An 18,666-nucleotide genomic window follows, 5' to 3' on the forward strand; every position below is an offset into this window, starting at 1 on the left:
ATTGATGGAGACTTGACCAGCTCCCTAACTGCCCCGCTCAGGAGCTGCCAAGGCTAAGGGTATGTTCACACGCAGTGGTTTCAGACGTAATTCGCGCTGTTTATGCCTCGAATTATGCCTGAAAAAACGGCACCATTATGCATAAAAACATTTGCCCATTGCTTGCAATGGGATTTACGGTGTTCTGTTCCCATGAGGCTTAATTTTACATGTAAAAAGACGCCCGCGAAAAAGAAGTGCATGTCACTTCTTGGGACGTTTTTGGAGCCGTGTTTCATTGACTCAATTGAAAAACAGCTCCAATAACGGCCGTAAAATACGCCGCGAAAAACGCGATTTGTTACAAAAACTTCTGAAAATCAGGAGCTGTTTTCGCTTGAAAACAGCTCCGTATTTTCAGACGTTTTTTGCTAAGCGCGTGAACATACCCTTAGAGGGAACATTGGTGACTACTGGCTGTTCTTGTGTCAACAATTACAAACCTATACTACAAATAAGCATTTACACTTTTATGACTGACTTCAATGGGCAACAATATATCATTGTTTTTGGGGTGTTGGCAGAAAAAAAGGTTGTCTGTGACCCAGACAGCAGAGATGGAATTATCTCATGATTTACTGTATGCATCATGTAAATCTATCCACTGGGCCTGGAAGGAAAAGGAAAGGACCTAGGTCTGAAAAAAAAACAATTTACAGAAACAAAATTGCATGTAATCATGTGAATTGATTTTGCGGCAACATCTTCATTGCTGTTTCAATGACAAAATGTGACTGTGCAGCCTATAATGGCTGGTAAGTGCCTGAAAAAAACTGATCTGTACTGAAACGTCACATAACTTATTATAGAAACCATCTAAAATAATAGAAAAACAATATGCTCTCCCCAAGCAAAAAAACATAAAAAATATAAAAATCCAATAAAACGCAGTGTTTTGAGTAGAGATTGTCTTATTTATTGCACTAATATAATAAATATACAACACACTGTGATAAACCTCTTACAAAAAAAAACATGAAATAAGAACTTCATTTCTGGCGTAGGGCCTTTTCGGCAAATGTCTTGCACAGTCGTTTCAAGAGGCTCAATCTCACATCATGTCCTTTTTTAAGAGCTCAGGAGTGCAGTACGCCACCTAGACAAGAGTTTTAAGGATTTTGCATATTTCCAGCTTCATTCACCCACTATTATGTGGATGAGCAGTCTCATAGTGAGAACAGCAATGAAAAAATGTATTTCAATTGTAGGTGATGAAACGTCATATATCGGCTAAATTGAAAATGCTGAGAAAGACGCTTAATTTCCAATTGGTAAAAGGGAACTAAACGTTCAAAAAACTTCTGATAGTAACATGTCAGAAGTTTTAAATGGTGGGTGTCCGAACACTGAGTCGACCACTGATCGCTTAAACGAAACTGCAGAAGTGGTTGGGGATGCTCTCCTGAACACTTTTGCAGCTTTGTTTTAGCAATTGGTGGGGGTCTCAGTGCTCGGACCCCACCGATCAAAACTTCTGACATGTCACTATGACATGTCAGAAGTTTTTTGAACATTTATTTACACTTTAAGCCTCAAGTACTAACTCATATGAGGTGCCTCATTCAGCAGCGTCAGCTGATGTGCCCTGTGAGACCTTAGGTGAACGTTTAGTTACCCTTTAACCCCTTAAGGACATGGACTAGTTTTCACGTTAAGGACGCAGCCCTATTTTTTAAATCTGACAATAACTTTGGAATGCTTTTACCTATCCAAGCGGTTCTGAGATTGTTTTCTCGTGACACATTATACTTTAAGTTAGTTGTAAAATTTGGTCAATAAATTCAGTATTTTATTGTAAAAAACACCAAAATTTAGCGAAAAATTTCAACAATTTGCATTTTTCTAAATTTAAATGTATCTGCTTGTTAGACAGATAGTTATACCACACAAAATAAATGCGAATTAATATTTCCCATATGTCTACTTTAGATTTGCATAGTTTTTTGAACATCCTTTCATTTTTCTAGGATGTTACGAACTTTAGCAGAAATTTCTCACATTTTCAAGAAAATATCAAAAGGCTATTTTTACAGGGCCGAGTTCAGTTGTGAAGTGGTTTTGAGGGGCCCATACAATACAAACCCCCATAAATCACCCCATTTTAAAAATTTAACCCCTCAAAGTTTATTAACCCTTTAGGCGTTTCACAATAATTACAGCAAAGTAGGGATGACATTTTTAAATTTAATTTTTTTTTGCAGGAATTCATTTTTAATGCTTTTTTTTCTTTATCAGAGAAGGTTTTACCAGAGAAACGCAACTCAATATTTATTGCCCAGATTCTGCAGTTTAGAAATATCCCACATGTGGCCTTAGTGTGGTAATGGACTGAAATACAGGCCTCAGAACAAAATGAGCACCTAGAGGATTTTGGGGCCTTCTTTTTATTAGAACATATTTTAGGCACGATGTCATGTTTGAAGAGGCCTTGTGATGCCAAAACAGTTGAAACACCATTTGGCAAACTACACCCCTGAAGGAATTTATAAAGGGGTATAGTGAGCAATTTGACCCCACAGTTTTTTTGCTGAATTTAGTGGAATGAAGCCGTGAAAATGAATTTTTATAAGGCATGAAGGAGAAAAAACACCCCAAGATTCGCAAATAAATTTCTCCCGATTACGGCAAAACCCCATATGTGGTAATAAACTGCTGTTTGGACAAATGTCAGGGCTCAAAACGGAAGGAGCACCATTTGGAGCTCAAATTTAGCTGTAATGGTTTTTGGGTGCCATGTCACGTTTGCAAAGTGCCTGCGGGACCAAAACAGTAGGAACCCCCTAAAAGTGATCCCATTTGGGAAACTTTACCCCTTAAGGAATCTATCTAGTGGTATAGCAAGCATTTAGACCCCACTGGTCTTTTGCAGAATTTCTTGAAATTAACCCGTAAAAATGGATATGAACATTTTTTCCATTAAAAAGTACAATGTTTCCATTTTCACAAGGGATAAAGGAGGAAAAGGCGCCCAGCATTTGTAAAGCAATCTCTCCAGAGTACGGAAATATCCCACACGTGGTCATAAACTGCTGTTTGGACACACGGCAGGGCTCAGAAAGGCAGGAACGCTATTTGGCATGCAGATTTTGCGTATTTGATTTTTGGGCGCCATGTCGCATTTGCAAAACCCTAAGATACCAGAGTACAGTGGAAGCCCCGAAGAAGTGACCCCATTTTTGAAACTACACCCCTCAAGGCATTTATCATTTGCCTGGACAAATGACAGGGCTCAGAAGTGAAGAGCAACATACGCCTTTGAGGTCTATTTTGGTGATTTTCACAGCATTGGCCCAAAATTGCAGGGCCCTGAGGTCAAATAGTAAAACAAACCCTCAAGTAGTGACACCTATTTTAGAAACTACACCCCATAAGGCATTTTAAGGGGTGTAGTGATCATTTTGCCCCCCACAGGTGTTTTTCCATTAGTAATTAATGCTCAGCGGATGGTGCAAAGTGAAAGTTTTAATTTTCCGCTGTTATGCCAATTTAGTGCACAATATGTTCGGCCCAGTTTGTGCCACCGAAGACACACACCTCGTAAACTGCTTAGCTGGTTCTTCCGGGTATGGCGGTGCCATATATGTGGACGTAAACTGCTGTTTGGGCGCACTGTAGGGTTCAGAAGAGAGGAAGTGCCATTTGGTTTTTGGAGCGCAGATTTTGCTTGCCAGTTGTTCTGTTTGGGGTTTGCAGGTATTTCAGTTTATGGTGTGGGGGCACATGTAAGCTGTACGGAGTACATCATAATAAGAGGGTATAATAATGGGGTAAATAAATAATTCATAGATATGTGGCCGGCGTTGCACTGATAAATGGTGCCCAATCTTATCCGCTTTTGACACTCTCCAGATTTTGTGTCACCATATTCTGAGAGCCAGAACTTTTTTTATTTTTCAGTCAAAAAAAGTTGTGTAAGGGCTTGTTTATTGCGGGACCGGTTGTAGTTTTTATTGGTACCATTTTGGGGTACATTGGGACTTTATGATCACTTCTTATTCCATGTTTGGGAGGGGTGGTGATAAAAAAATAGCGATTATGGCATTGTTTTTTATTTATTTTTTTTGCGGTGTTCACCGTGTGGGAAAAATAACATTATAGTTTTATAGTTTGGGTCGTTACGGACGTAGCGATACCAAATGTGTTCTTTTTCTAACGTTTTTATTTTTTTCCTATAATAAAAGACTTATTATAGGAAAAAATGCAGTGTTTGTTTTTATTAACTGGAAACTTTTCTTTTTACACTTATATTCAACTATTTTTTTTTTGTCCCACTAGGGGACTTGAGGTCCTGCACCTTTGATCTTTACTGATCTACCCACGTAGTGCAATCCATTAGAGCTGTCAGTCATTCACTGACAGCAAGCCTATTAGGTCCCGTCTGTAGGCGGGGCCTAATAGGCTATCGTACGTGGCAGACCAGGAGGCCATTATTAGACCTTTGGTTGCCAAAGCAACGATCGTCATCCTCACGATCACATCGTGTCGATGCCGATCGCTACAAAGCAGTAAGATGCCACAATCGCTTTTGATCGCAGCATCTATGGGGTTAATGGCAGGGAATGGAGCTAGCTCCATTCCCTGCCATTACAGCACAGTGTCAGCTGTAACATACAGCTGACACCAGCAGCTGATGTCGCAGGCTCAGCTTCAGAGCCAGCACCATCTCGTTACTACGGCCGGACGCCTTTTAGGCCCACTAGCAGGCTTCCGTACTTGGCAGATAGTAGGCCATTGTTAGGCCTCTGGTCTGCCTGAGCAGTCATCGGAAACCCCGCGATTTCATTGCGGGGTTCCGATCTGCTTGTAAACACCATAAATGCAGTTCTCGCTTATGAGCGCTGCATCTAAGGGGTTACTAGGCCGGATCGGAGACCAGCTCCGGTCCTGGCCTTGAAGCAGTGATAGCGTTAAGCTATCACTGCTTTAATACTGTGTCTGCAGACGTGTTTGCAGACACAGTACCCTGTTAATGCTCTGACCTAATAGTCCGTCAGTTTGCGTTAACAGGATTACGCCTGTGAAGGACTATTACGTCACATAGCGTTAAGGGGTTAAGAAGTAGATTGTTAGATTGTACTCCAGTGTCACATTATTTAAGTATATAATGTGTGCATGACAGAACAGCTTCAGGAGAGACTTTCACTCTTCTTGGTTTCTAAACATTAAATGAGGCAAAACATCCTGAGATGGACAGACATTTGGAAGTATTGCTGCTGTCCATCTGTTGGGCAAGTATCATACTAACTTCATATAATAATAAAGGGCGCCAGCAGTAACCATCACCAGATGGCAGAAATCAGGGCAGATTCCATCCTCCTCTATTTCCATAAGGAATACAGAACTTATTGAATAGTTCTCCTTCTTCAGCTTCTAGATACTAATTAACTAACTTACTTCTAATTACAAGAACAATTGAAACCAGAAGAATGTGTCTCTGTATGTCTGCGCTACACTGAACAGCAACAGCACCAGGAGGCAGAGCTGTCCAAGACAAAGACAATACTAACATAAAGTAGCTCTGAAGCGATCACAAGACATGTCACAATTATGAGAAATTGTGCAGGATCGAAGCCTTGCCTAACCTCTACCAATATGAACCGTGATACTTTCTGTTAATTCACTAGAAATGAAGAAAGCTTTCTATTGAAAAGAGAAGTATAGAAATTCTGCACTCTCCAAAATATAATGCAAATCCTTTTATTTAGAGATATAATGCATAAAATGGTTACGACAAATTCGTTCACACTGTCCAGCGCGGTTATAAATTTCTTGCATGTTGTGGCATTTGAACAATCTGATGGTGAAACCCTTCACCTATTTTTGGAATGTCCTTTATATCTCTAAATAAAAGGATTTGCATTCTATTTTGGAGAGTGAAGAGTTTCTATATATATTAGGATCTGGGTTGGTAACCTACTACCAGCACACCCGAGTGCCGTCATTTTTCTGCTACTTGTACTGAAAACAAACCCATGCATTATATCTGTAGTATAAGAGGTAACTTCTTCACAGGTTTCTGGAGAAACAATCCAATGGATATAGTAGATCTACCAGATCCAGGTACTAAAGTTAGGCGTGCAAAAGAAGTCATATTGAATAAGCGAACTTATTGTTGAACGAGCTGCCAGATATTTCTCCCAACTTTACCATAACATGCACAATTGGCTCGGCCGAGCGTACACATTTATTTCAATGGGGAGAGGGGAATAAGTTGCTGCCAGAACAACATGCTCAGATTTCCTTCCGGGAAATATTCAGCAGCATGTGGATGGGATTTATTCATATCTTATCCACACGGCTGGGACTAATCCGTTGCGGGCTTCCTGCATGTATATTCTGCACAGAAAATCCACAGCATTTCAGTCTCATGGGAATCCAGTCTTAAGTATCCACTTTAGCCATATTCAGACATACAGCAAAATCCAGCTACTCAAAGTAAAGTAAAAGAATATATAGCTCTATGGCTGATTGTTTAGGAAGGAGTGAATGCTCTGACGCAATTCACACAACGTGTGATCATCACATAATTTTACCACAGTCGAAACCATCATGCACGGCCCACACAACCAGATCTGGTAACCGATACCACTGTCCTTTACTATCCTTGCCACACTTCTTCTCCCACCGATCCACTGAAAAAAGTCAGCACGTTGTTCCGCCTGTGCCCATGGCTGGGCATATTTATTTATTTTACTTATATAGCACCAACATATTTTAAAGTGCTGTTCAGGTTGTCCTCACTTACTGTCCCCAGTGGGGCTCACAATCTATATTCCCGATTTGTATAAATTTGGAATGTGCAAGGAAACTGGAGTATTCGGAAAAAACTCGCACAAACACAGGATTACGTACAAACTTCATGCAGATGTTGCCCTTGGTCAGATTTAAACCCAGGTCTGCAGTGCTAACCACTGAGCATCGTGCTGCCCAGGCCTTAAAGGTGTGCGATCCGTGAGGTCACACAGCATGCCACATCTTTCACTACTGAATGGAGGGCCACTGGCCTTGATGGCTTAGTCCCCCAGAGCTTGCATTCCCAATCGCACACTTAATACCTAAAGCTATGGAAAGACTGCTGCACAGGAGACATCTACACGCTCTGGTTATTGTAACAGTCTGGTAGTGTCTGTTAGGTGCCTTACTTCAATGTTCATTGGTCACTGTATGATTGTATTATTTGGGAAATAAAAGGACTTAAAAAAAAGGGTGCTGCAAAGGGCACCAACCAACCTAAGCCAGTCAAGCCTGTGTCCCTCCCTTCCTATTCTTCCACTCTCCTTTAGATTTTAAGCTCTTACGATCAAGTCCTGCTCTCTTTTTGCTTCAAAGTACATTGATGTTCAGGTTTTTATTTGTTGTCTCTTTGTATATTTACAGCTTCCCTGAAAGGAAGTAGCTGTGGAATATGTGGTCACTCTAAGGCCCTGTTCACACAGTGTTTTTTGGCGCTGACTTATGCGGAAACCGCGTCGGAATCAGCACCAAAAAAAGCGCGACTGAAATCGCCCCCGAATTGATTTCAATGGGAGGCAGAGGCATTTTTTTTCCCCAGGAGGTTTTTGACGGCTCGTGTTAGAAAAAGTGGCATGTCCTTCCCTGCGGGGGTTTCCGCCTCTGACCTCCCATTGAAATCAATGGGAGGCAAAAAAACCTGCAGTGCTTATTTCCAAAGCGTTTTTCGCTGCTTTTTTTCCCCCGTGATCCGTTTAACCACTTAGATGCCGTGGTAGCTATTGACTGCAGCATCTACGGCTTTAGAAAGAGAGGGGGAGCCACCTCTAACATCCCATTGGCCACCGCATGACACAATCACTACCCTAGTGGGACTAAAATAAAAAGTCTAAGGCCTCATTCACACGGCAGGTTTTCCCGTTCATAAATCGGCCGGCACCCGGCTGCATTAGGAATAATAGACCCCTAATGGGGCTATTCACACGACAGATTCCCCTTCAGGAGTTGCCGCTGATGTCACTGTCCAGATCTGCCCGGCCCGACACGGATGCAAAACTTAATGCAAACCGGCCGGGCAAAATGTCCGATTTTACCGGCCGACACTCGGGCTCGGGAACGACCCGGTCGTGTGAATCCCGCCTAAATGAGATAACATTTTCAATAGTATAGAAAAAAAACAACATATGAAAGGATCCAAAAATCAGTTTTTCTTATTTTTCCCCTCAAAGTAAGGTAAAAAACGAATAAAAATTTAAATAATTGGTATCACCCCGTTCATAAAATCCTGAACTATTACAGTATAACGTCCCGCACATATAATATCCAGCACAATAAATGTTGTAAAAAACAAATATATAATTGCTGTTTTTTAATAACCTCAAAAAAAATTGAATAAAATGTGAGGCACCCCAAAATGGTGCCATTAAAAACTACAGCTCGCCCAGAAAAAAAAAAAAAAAAGTCCCTCTCACAGCTCCATCGATGGAAAAATATATATTTTTTTAAAGTAGTTACAAAAAACCCCTCTATCAATATGGTATCGCTGTAATCGTATTGAATCGCACAATAAAGGTAACATGTTATTTTTACCATAATATAAATGCCGTCAAAGCTAAACCCTTAGAAACATTGCTGTATATTTCCATTCCACCCCACAGGAAAAAAACAAAATGAAAAAGAAAAAAAATGACTACAGTATATAATAAAACATACCATTTCTTTTTAATCTGTTTTTACTTTGATCCAGTTTTTTTCTAGAAAATCTGGGTGTCAAGGCAACAATATCATTCTATGCTCAAGTTATCTAGCCATCCCAAGAAATATGAAAAGCTCTTAAGAAAACAAGTTTTTTCTGAAAATTAGACAAATAAATGACATCATAATAATTTGAGAAAAAAAAAAAATTTTTTGGGTAGGAGGCATTAAATTATGTTCTATAAAGGTAACATTTCAGCAGCTGAAGAGAAAAGATCTCTCTGTTTAGATCATATGAAAAAGACGATACATCATGATTATAGTTTCATCCTGTTCTCCTTTGTAAAAACACGGTTCTCTGCTCCCAGCCAAGTTTCTAGTGAATATCAGTAAAGTTTAGAAATCTGTTCTGCTAGTTTGTGGGCAAGAAATCTGTCCATAATATTTCCTGTGAATAGAGCCCTTAATGTTCCTCTGCAAAATACAAGCTTTATATCATTTTCACGGTGGCTTAGAAAAACATTTTCAAATTTGATGTTGATTCCAAGCAAGAATTTCAATTACGGAACTATAGGTTGATTCCAAACCAAAATGATTTTTTTCGGGACCAGTAAAAGCCGACTCATATAAAGAACACTGAATCCATATATGTAACTATACGAAGCAGCCGAGTATGCATGACACAATGCACTCCATTTTACAAAATGTTTAACTGAATAACAACTTGGCAGAGATAAGGATAGATCGATCGATCGATCGATATGAGATAGATAGATATGAGATAGATAGATAGATAGATAGATAGATAGATAGATAGATAGATAGATAGATAGATAGATAGATAGATAGATAGATAGATAGGATAGATAGGATAGATAGATAAGATAGGGTAAAGATAGAGATAGAAAGATGGATAACTAGAGATGGATAGTTTTGCAATAGAACATATGTATGTCTATGTAATGTATCTATCTATATCTATTGTATTTCTCCATCTTTCTCATATCTACCTACCCATTGTATCTATCTATCTATCTATCTATCTATCTATCTATCTATCTATATCTATCTATCTAGAGACATGCTGTAACAGAGCTCACATATAAAAGACTACCAGTATTAATAATAATTGTCAGTTATCATCTTGTAACGTAAAACATCACATTTGTATATAGTAAATATATATATATAGTTCTTTATGTCACTAGAAGAAACTCACCTGAAGTGTCAGCCGCTTGACTGCATTCCAGACTACTCTGATAATCTCCTTCATTCTCTCCTCTGGAGTCTTACTGGAATCTCTAGAGGTCTGTAGCATTTTTGCAGGAACGGATAAAGGACGTGATTCTGCAAAACAAAGGTGCATAAAAAAATGATTATGAAAATGTAAGAAATGACTGAAGTGAATCATGAGTGGCTTTCTCACCTGGACGGGGCACAGATCAATAGTAACAGTAATACATTTACACTTAGAATGATGAGGATTTCTATGGAATTGTCCAAAAGAAATACAAATATGAAATTCCACATTTTATTGTAGAAATTGCTATTTAGTACATCTTTAAATTGAATGTCCGCCTTTGAATACCATTTTAATTTTCTGAATTAAAATAGATCGAAAAAATGTGTCGTTTTTCAATTTCATACCATATTGTTACAGGGTTTTGGAGTTTTGTTTTTCTGATACAAAACATTAACCACTTAGTGACCAGCCCATTTTAGGCCCTAATGACCAAGCTATTTTATTCGTTTTTCTATAGTCGCATTCAAAGAGCTATAACGTTTTTATTTTTTCGTCTACATAGCTGTATGAGGACTTGTTTTTTACGGGATTAGTTGTACTTTTTAATAGCACCATTTTAGGGTACATATAATTTTTATATTAACTTTTATTAACCTTTTTGGGGGGGATTATAAAAAAAACCTGAAATTCCGCCATTGTTCTATGCGTTTTTAAATTGACGCCGTTCACTATGCGACGTAAATAACATGTTACCTTTATTCTATGGGTCGGTACGCTTACGGCGATACCACATATGTAGAGGTTTTTTTATGTTTTACGACTTTTGCACAATAAAAACACTTTTGAACAAAAATTATTTGTTTTTGCATCGTGGCTTTCCAAGAGCTGTAATTTTTTTATTTTTCCATCAATGTAGTGAGTTTTTGGGCTTGTTTTCTGCGGGACAAGACGTAGTTTTGAATGGTACTGTTTTAGGGTGCATGGGACTTATTGATTCATTTTTATTATGACTTTTTTGGGGGGCAATGGAAAAAAATTGCAATTTCGCCATGGTTTTTTGCGTTTTTTTTTACGGTGTTCACTTTGCGGTTTAAATTACATATTAACTTTATTAATGGAGTCATTACGGTCGCGGCGATACCACATGTGTGTACTTTTTTTTTTTTTTTACACTTTTACTAAATAAAACCACTTTTTATGGAAAAAAATGCATTTATTTTTTTACTGTACTTTTTATTAATAATCTTTATTTCACTTTGATGACTTATTTCATTAGTCCCACTAGGGGACTTTACTGTGCGATATTCCGATCGCTGCTATAATGCTTTGGTATACTTCGTATACCAGAGCATTATTGCCTGTCAGTGTAAATCTGACAGGCAATCTGTTAGGACGTGCCTCCGGCGCGTCCTAACAGGCATATGTCCAGGGGAGACCTGGGGGCTTTTATCAGGCCCCCGGCTGCCATGACACCCCATCGGAGAACCGCGATTGCATTCGCGGGCCGCCGATGGGTGACAGAGGGAGCGCACTCCCTCTGTAAACAAAGTTAAATGCCGCGGTCGCTATTGACGGCGGCATTTAACGGGTTAAACGGCCGCGATCTAAGTAAACTTCGATCGCGGGCGTTGGAGCAGAAGCTCAGCTGTCATCAGACAGCAGAGCCCCGGCTTCTGCCTGCACGGGAGACCCGTGCAGGACTTAGACTAGGCTGACGTGAAAAGGCGTCAGCCTAGCCTAAAGCCCATTAGTGACCGACGTAAAAAGGCGTATTGGTGGTCACTAAGGGGTTAAATCCCCAGCATAGACACAACTTTAAAAGATGCTATACTAGCTGCCTGAAGCAACGGTATAAAAGCTTATTGCATACAGTTAAAGGGGTTGTCCACTACCGAACAAAGCATGACCTAGGTCATCAGCACATGATCTATGGGGGTCCGACATCTGGGCCCCGCACATTTAAGCCGCTCCAGCGGCCTCTGGGCACAAGACATCCATGCTGGAAGCAGTTGGCTCCGGTCATGGAATAGCGGCCAAGCTGCAGCTCTGCTCCTATTCAAGTTAATAGGAGCAGAGCTGCAGTTCTGCAGCACGACCGCTATGCAATGTACGGAGCCAACTGCTTCCGGCTCCATACATTGCATAGTTTGCCATAACATCTGGTGACCGCAGGCCACCAGAGCAGCTGATCGATGATATACTGATGACTTATCCAGTGGATAGGTCATCAGTTATCCGGTAGTGGACAACCCCTTTAATACATTAAACAACAATAAAAAAGCATGCAGAGAAAGAACCTCAGCTCCCCCTAGAGGTAACGAATAGTAGCGAACATTTAAGACTTTACCTGCCTTTTCAAGTGATTTAAAGCTCCATAAAATATACATTAAAATGTGAATCAGCACAGAATATGGACGTAAAAATGATCCCATGTTAAAGTGTGGAAATTTAAAATCCATGCTGCTCTGTTCAAAGTCTATCGGGCTGCTTCCATTAGCCCCTTAGAGTTTGAATGGACCTGCACCGCGCATGCCTATGCTACATTAAAATTCCTCCTAGCCACCGGTTTGGGGCTGGGGGGACTGGGGTTCCCCATTCTGGCGATCGGTTGGGGTCCCAGAGGTTGGGCCTCCACTGATCTAGCATTTATGACCTATCCACATATCCAGTGGATAGGTGAAAAATGCTGGAGGCTGAAATATAGTCCCTGGACATAGCCATGCTAACTCAAGAACCGGAATATTTAAAATGTTGGCAGCATCCAGAGAAATGTTAAGGGGGTACTAATTAGAATAGCAAAAAGTTTTATATTTATATTGCAGCTTTATCCATTTGAGGGATATTCCAAGCTTGAATATTTATGGCATATCCAGAGGACATGCTATAAATATCTGATAGATATGGGTCCCGCACCTATCGCCAGAAGGGTTCAGGTCCCAGAGCTGTGATCCGCATCTGACATTTATGGCATATCCAGTATAAATGCATAAATTTTTTGAGCTGGACATACCCTTTGAAAAGATTTGGAACCCCTTTAAAGTGCAGGCCCACCTTTTAATACCTTGTAGTGTTTCAGACCAACAGTCTGTGTTAATGTATCTTTGGCTGGAGCTTAATTTTTTGGATGAAAAGCTCCAAATCCCCCTGCAAAGTTATGCAGTTAAATTTTGTCTGCCTGCAGCTACCACCAGGGGGAGCTTGTGGTGTACTCTATTATTATATAAATATTATTTTACAGTTCAGTGTATGAACAGTATGCAGCCCTCCTCATCTAATGCTGGCTGCAGGAGTGCTGGCTGTTATTTTAATAGGGCTTTGGAGCTCTGTATCAGAAAATTAACCTCTTACCGCTATAAATATAAGTTGAAAAAATTCATCATCACAGAATTTTGGATCTATTTACATAAAAAAAGCAAGATGATGTTAAAGGATGTATATATTCACTTCAAGCTGCCGAGAGTTTCTGCCTTTAGCCTTTCAGGCAAACATTCACTTTAAGGCGCAAAGACCACCCAGCATTTCAGGGTGGTCTCATTTATCAAAATATACTTTAAAACGTATGTACACAGGTTTCCCTTTTAGAAGTGTCTTGCGGTGTCCTACAGTAGAGATACATAAGTGACTACTGTTCTTACAGTACCATGGTACTTATTTACCCTTTACGGTAGTTAATGCCTCTGAAACGTATAGCATCTCTCAGCTACTATGAACAATGATTATGTAAAGACCATTAAATGCAGCACTTCACTACAACACTGTGACCAAATAGGTAGAGGGCTGATTATTAGTCGCTTCTCCAAACAAACGCTAGATTCTGCGCTGAAAGGCATTCTCCAAGAATGTTTGGTTAAGCAAATGAAATCATGTTACACATGATCAAAGGATAAGTAAAATCAGCCCATCGTAACACGTAAAAGCAATTAGCACCCCGCCTGTAGGAGCTAATGCCTTACAGAATAGCGCGTCATTCATTTTATTAACTAATTAAACAGTGAGTGGAGGTTACGGAGAGTATAGTAGGTAGGATATTACATTCCTCTGCCGCTTCACAAGCTTTACTTATGGGCTAATGACTATACGGGATCTCGGTAAAAAAAAAATTTCCCTTTTGGTTTCTTGGCTAATGAACTAAAATCCAGTAGTGTCACAAGCAATTTGGCAGATCAGACAGAAAATAACATTGCATGGTTCACGGACTTCATCTCATACATGTTCAAGCCTCTTAGGACACATTAAAATGTACTTGTCACCTTCACATACTAGAAGCAGCCATATTCAAAAGAATTCAGCCCTCAAAATAAAAAATTCACAATTTCAAGAAATCTCAGGCACCAGCAAAACTAAAAGCACAACAAATGGTTTTAAGCTCCCATTTCATTACAAAGACAAGATCACTCATGATTGGCTGGAAAGATTGTCTCTTGCTCTCGAGGACCTAGCATTACATGGATGACCAACTCATTTCAATGGCAACCGAAATAGTGCTTAAAGGTGTATTCCCAAAATAATAAATTATCACCTCTATACAGGATAGGTGATCATTTTCTGATCACTTAGGGCCCAACGGCTGGGACCCCCACTGATCGTCAGAGCAGGCATCCTGAACCCCCAAATCCTCCTCACTGCAACGCCAGCGGCGAGTAGAAGCTTGAATGGAGTGGCAGTCCGAGCACGTGGGCTGCCTTTTCACTAAATGTCTATGGGAACGACCAAAACATCCGAGTATAGCGCTCGACTATTTTCGTCACTCATATAGATTGTGAATGGAGCAACAAGCACATGCTGGACCAGCCCTATTCAAGCTCGTCCTCACTGCAGGGGGGAGAAGTGAGGAGGATCTGGGGGTTCGCAACACCCGTTCTTACGATATGTGGGGGTTCCAGTTGAGGGGCCCTAACTGATAATTTATGATTTTGGGAAAAACCCTGGTGCCACTGCAGGAGAATTGAACATTTGCTATTGAGTCCTCCAGCAGATTACATCAGATCTTTTGGGAACACAGCAGTGGGACAATCTTGTGATCAACATTGTTGGAGGACCCTGCTAACAAAAAGGATTTGTCCAAAGCGGACATTCCTTTAAATGGAAAACTACATAATACCGGCTATGCATCGGTTTTTACAAAAATGATCTTACCAAGTTTACAGAACTCAGTCACCCAATCTGTTTGCCCTCTGAATGGTGTTCTTAACAGCTAAAGAGGTCTAATATTAGCTCTGTATGCACATCTTATACTATCTTTTTAGGGGTTGAAGTTCCTATTTGTAATACACAGCTCCAGATCTCCTGATGCCCTCCATATAACCATAGAGTTAAAAAAATAAGCGGACAACCTGCAGCTGCCACTAGGCGAAGCTCAAGAGCTGTATTAGTCTGTCTTAAGTAGGTAAGTAACCCCCCCATTAACCTGATAAAAAAAATTAGCATAGCAACCAATTATGTCTTTTGGGTGTATTAACCTTTTAATAAATTTGGAAGAAAATGACAGAAAACACCTTCACTGATTGTAAGAAAGATATGCACTTTTAATCTCAGACTTATGTTAGTCTTTCCGACAGGTGCAGTTCAGAGCCCCAAATGACATCACGTAAAAGCCAATTACATAAAAGTGCTGTTTTTGTACATTATTTCCACTTATAAAACTGCAATAACCATTAGGATCCATACAATTATGGTAGTTTATAACTCTCCGCTTTGAAGAGAACTCTGAGAATGACATCATTGCTGAGTGAGTAACACAACTCCTCCAACATCTCAGAGCCCCAGCTGAATGTGTGTTGAGGTGTCATAGTGTATCACAACACAACACTTGAACAACTGGTGTCGTTCTGGCTGCTCCTATAGAATCCAGATCCAAAATCATTTATACATGCAAAAGTCAATTTAAAGAGGACCTGTCACCTCTCCTAAAATGTCTGTTTTAGTAAATACTTGTATTCTCCTAGAAATAACAATTTTCGAGCATCTTTTCTTAGAACTTTACATTGTGCCGTTCCTCTATTATTCCTCCCAGAAATTATTCATAAATTGACAACTGGCGCAAACATTGAGCGCATAACTCACCCATAGACTCAAATGTTTAAAACGGTGTACTTTTTTTATTTTTTTTACAGAATCCCTCGGGATGGAAAACTGTAGCCTACTACGCTATTCCATCCTTCAAAAAAAGGTATACTAACGAGGCTAAAAGGACACCCATTTGGCTACTTGAGCCATATTGACACGTTAAATGTGAAAGGCGGGAGTTTTCCCGTCGTACATGCTAAACGTAGGGCCAAAATTAAAGGTGCACAGAGCCTTAAAGATAGTATGACTTTAGTATTTCTGTAAAGGGTTGTCTCATGATGACTCCTCTATGAGCCAAAATGGAGAGCTGGTATGTGAGAGTGGCTCCCGCTCTGGACCCATCTATGTATTTCATGGATGGCCATTCATCTGTAAGGAGTAGTCTCATCAGCCCCCACCCTGTTTGAAGGTCTTTGCTTACTGCCTTTATCTATCTATAAAGCTCTGTACACATAACAAAAAAATAAAATAGAATAGTGGGCCTTCCAAAATACCACTTGGTAGCCAGTCAACCATTATTTTAAAATCCGAAAGTCATTTAAATCTTAACATAAATACACCAGTCTATGTAGGGTCCATATAAAGCTGGAAAAAGATGATGTCAGTGCTGTAATGCCTTCTGCCATAGGTTGCCATATCTTTGTAGCAGTCGACCACGTTGTTATAGAGACTCCTATACAAACAGTGGGTAATGTATTCCTTAAGAAAAAAAAAACTCAAACTTTTTTTAATGTTATTTTATACTGAACGCTAGTCCTGTAGGTATAGTTTGACGCAGGTGTGTTTCTTTTGCTTCTGTTTTTATTAATATCAGCACAGTAATAAATTATGTGTTACAGCTGGAAATTACAGAAAACGGCTACAGCAGATCTCATCATTAAACATGAGTAATCTTTCCCTATAAATGAAAATAGAGTGTAAAATGTAAAATGTGGGCAGATGGGAGAGATTTCTTTTTCGGGTGATTAAAGTTGCATACTTTCGAGAACTGTATCATAAACTTCAGGTTGTCATCTAAGTTTATCCTCATCATCCTGTTAGGTCATTTACTCTAGTTTTATTACTATATAGATCATGTTAATGGTAGAACTTTGATAACTATTACATCATCACTAACTTGTGGGCATTACATACTAGATTTTAGCGATTTACTGTGTGTAGTTCACATTTGTGCCCTATGAAGAAGTTTGTTCCCCATTTTATGAGCCCTATGAGGGAGTTTGTTGCTAAGAGTGGTTCAGGTACTGATTATTAGCCTTCTTCCACTGTGGTTCTCTGCTCTGGATAGAAACAGCGATCAATCGTACATCGGATGGTTCATATAAAAAACCGGAACATCAACATGCCATGTTTTAAAAAAACAGAATGCAAAGTTGCTTGCATAACTGGCCGACCAAACCATACACAAATAATTCAGCCGACAAGCGGCAGAAAAAATTCCAACATGACCAATCACATTTTTTGCATTTTGGCAGACATTGGTCGGTCTTTAGCCAATGCATAAAACCATGATCGGTCAAAAATCAGCCACTTCAAATGACTTATGTGTATGGCGAGTTTAAATGAGTCCTACGTACACAATTGACTTAGGTAGAGAATTACTATTGATTTTGCTAAACAATATTTGTAATAAAATTACAGGATAGGCGATACATGATTTTGGCTGAAATACCCCTTTAGGGCCCGTTTACATGCGGTTGTTTCTAAAAATCTGATGGACATTTCCATCAAGACAATCATTGCAGATGGCGAGAGAAGTTTCCTTTCAGCTTGTAGGGCAGAATATCCTTCTAATACGGCAGAAGAAGAAGCATGCCAAGATTTTTTCCTGAGTCATAATAAAACCTGAAAACTCTGTATGCAACCATGTGAAATCTGAGGCATACGGGGATGCAAAAGTGCCCCATAGACTACTATAGGTGCCCTACTACAGCCATGATATGGTATTCGGATGAGCCCTAAAACTATTAGACTCATTTGTCAAAATTGTCGAAGAAAAACTGGCCTAACTACCGAAAGCAACCAATTATTGCCCAGCTTTCATTCCTCAAATGGGTTATCCCACCACTTCAACTGATCACCTATCCACATGCGGTTGCGCATGTGCGCTGCACTCCATTTTTTTTCTACGGCACTGTCATAGATAGCAGAGTACAGAGCTTGGCACATGCAGGACCCCAACGATCAAACACTTGTCATCTATCCTGTGGATAGGTGATAAGTTGATATGCTGGTATAACCCCTTTAAACTGATCTGGAAAAATGAAAGTTACACTGTCATTAGTTGCTATGGGCAACAAGGCCAGAGTTTGTTAGTTTTGATAAATGAGGCCTATTTTTTCTTAACAATTTTGGAAAGTTGGTGGACAAAACTTCAACATAACTAACTCAATTTACGTCTCACACATCGCCATTACTTGAGCAATGTAATATTTATACAGTGTTTTAATAAAAGAAATCGGCAAACGTATCAAATACACATAAAGCTATGTATGAGAAGGAATGTAGGGTTCCATATTTTGCAGCTAAATCAACATTGTGAATTAGGATTTAGTCATTAGCCCTGATGAATAATCAGACAAAACCGTGATATAATGTATTCATGTACAAACATATTTTCCTTCAACTAACCACTAGAAATGTCTTGGTTCATCCGAACTTTTCGAAGACTC

The 18,666-nt window shown here is 39.7% G+C and overlaps 1 protein-coding gene across 2 annotated transcripts in view; it reads right to left on the reverse strand.

Moving 5' to 3' along the window:
• Positions 1 to 18,666, reverse strand: part of VPS13B (vacuolar protein sorting 13 homolog B) — an 886,671-nt gene that overhangs the window by 431,985 nt on the left and 436,020 nt on the right. For both annotated transcript variants that reach the window (XM_075825953.1, XM_075825951.1), the window contains exon 22: positions 9,905 to 10,032. In XM_075825953.1, the coding sequence (XP_075682068.1) occupies positions 9,905 to 10,032 (128 nt within the window). The remainder of the gene's footprint in view (positions 1 to 9,904; positions 10,033 to 18,666) is intronic.

Source organism: Rhinoderma darwinii, chromosome 5 (genome assembly GCF_050947455.1).
Source record: "Rhinoderma darwinii isolate aRhiDar2 chromosome 5, aRhiDar2.hap1, whole genome shotgun sequence".
NCBI lineage: Eukaryota > Metazoa > Chordata > Amphibia > Anura > Rhinodermatidae > Rhinoderma > Rhinoderma darwinii.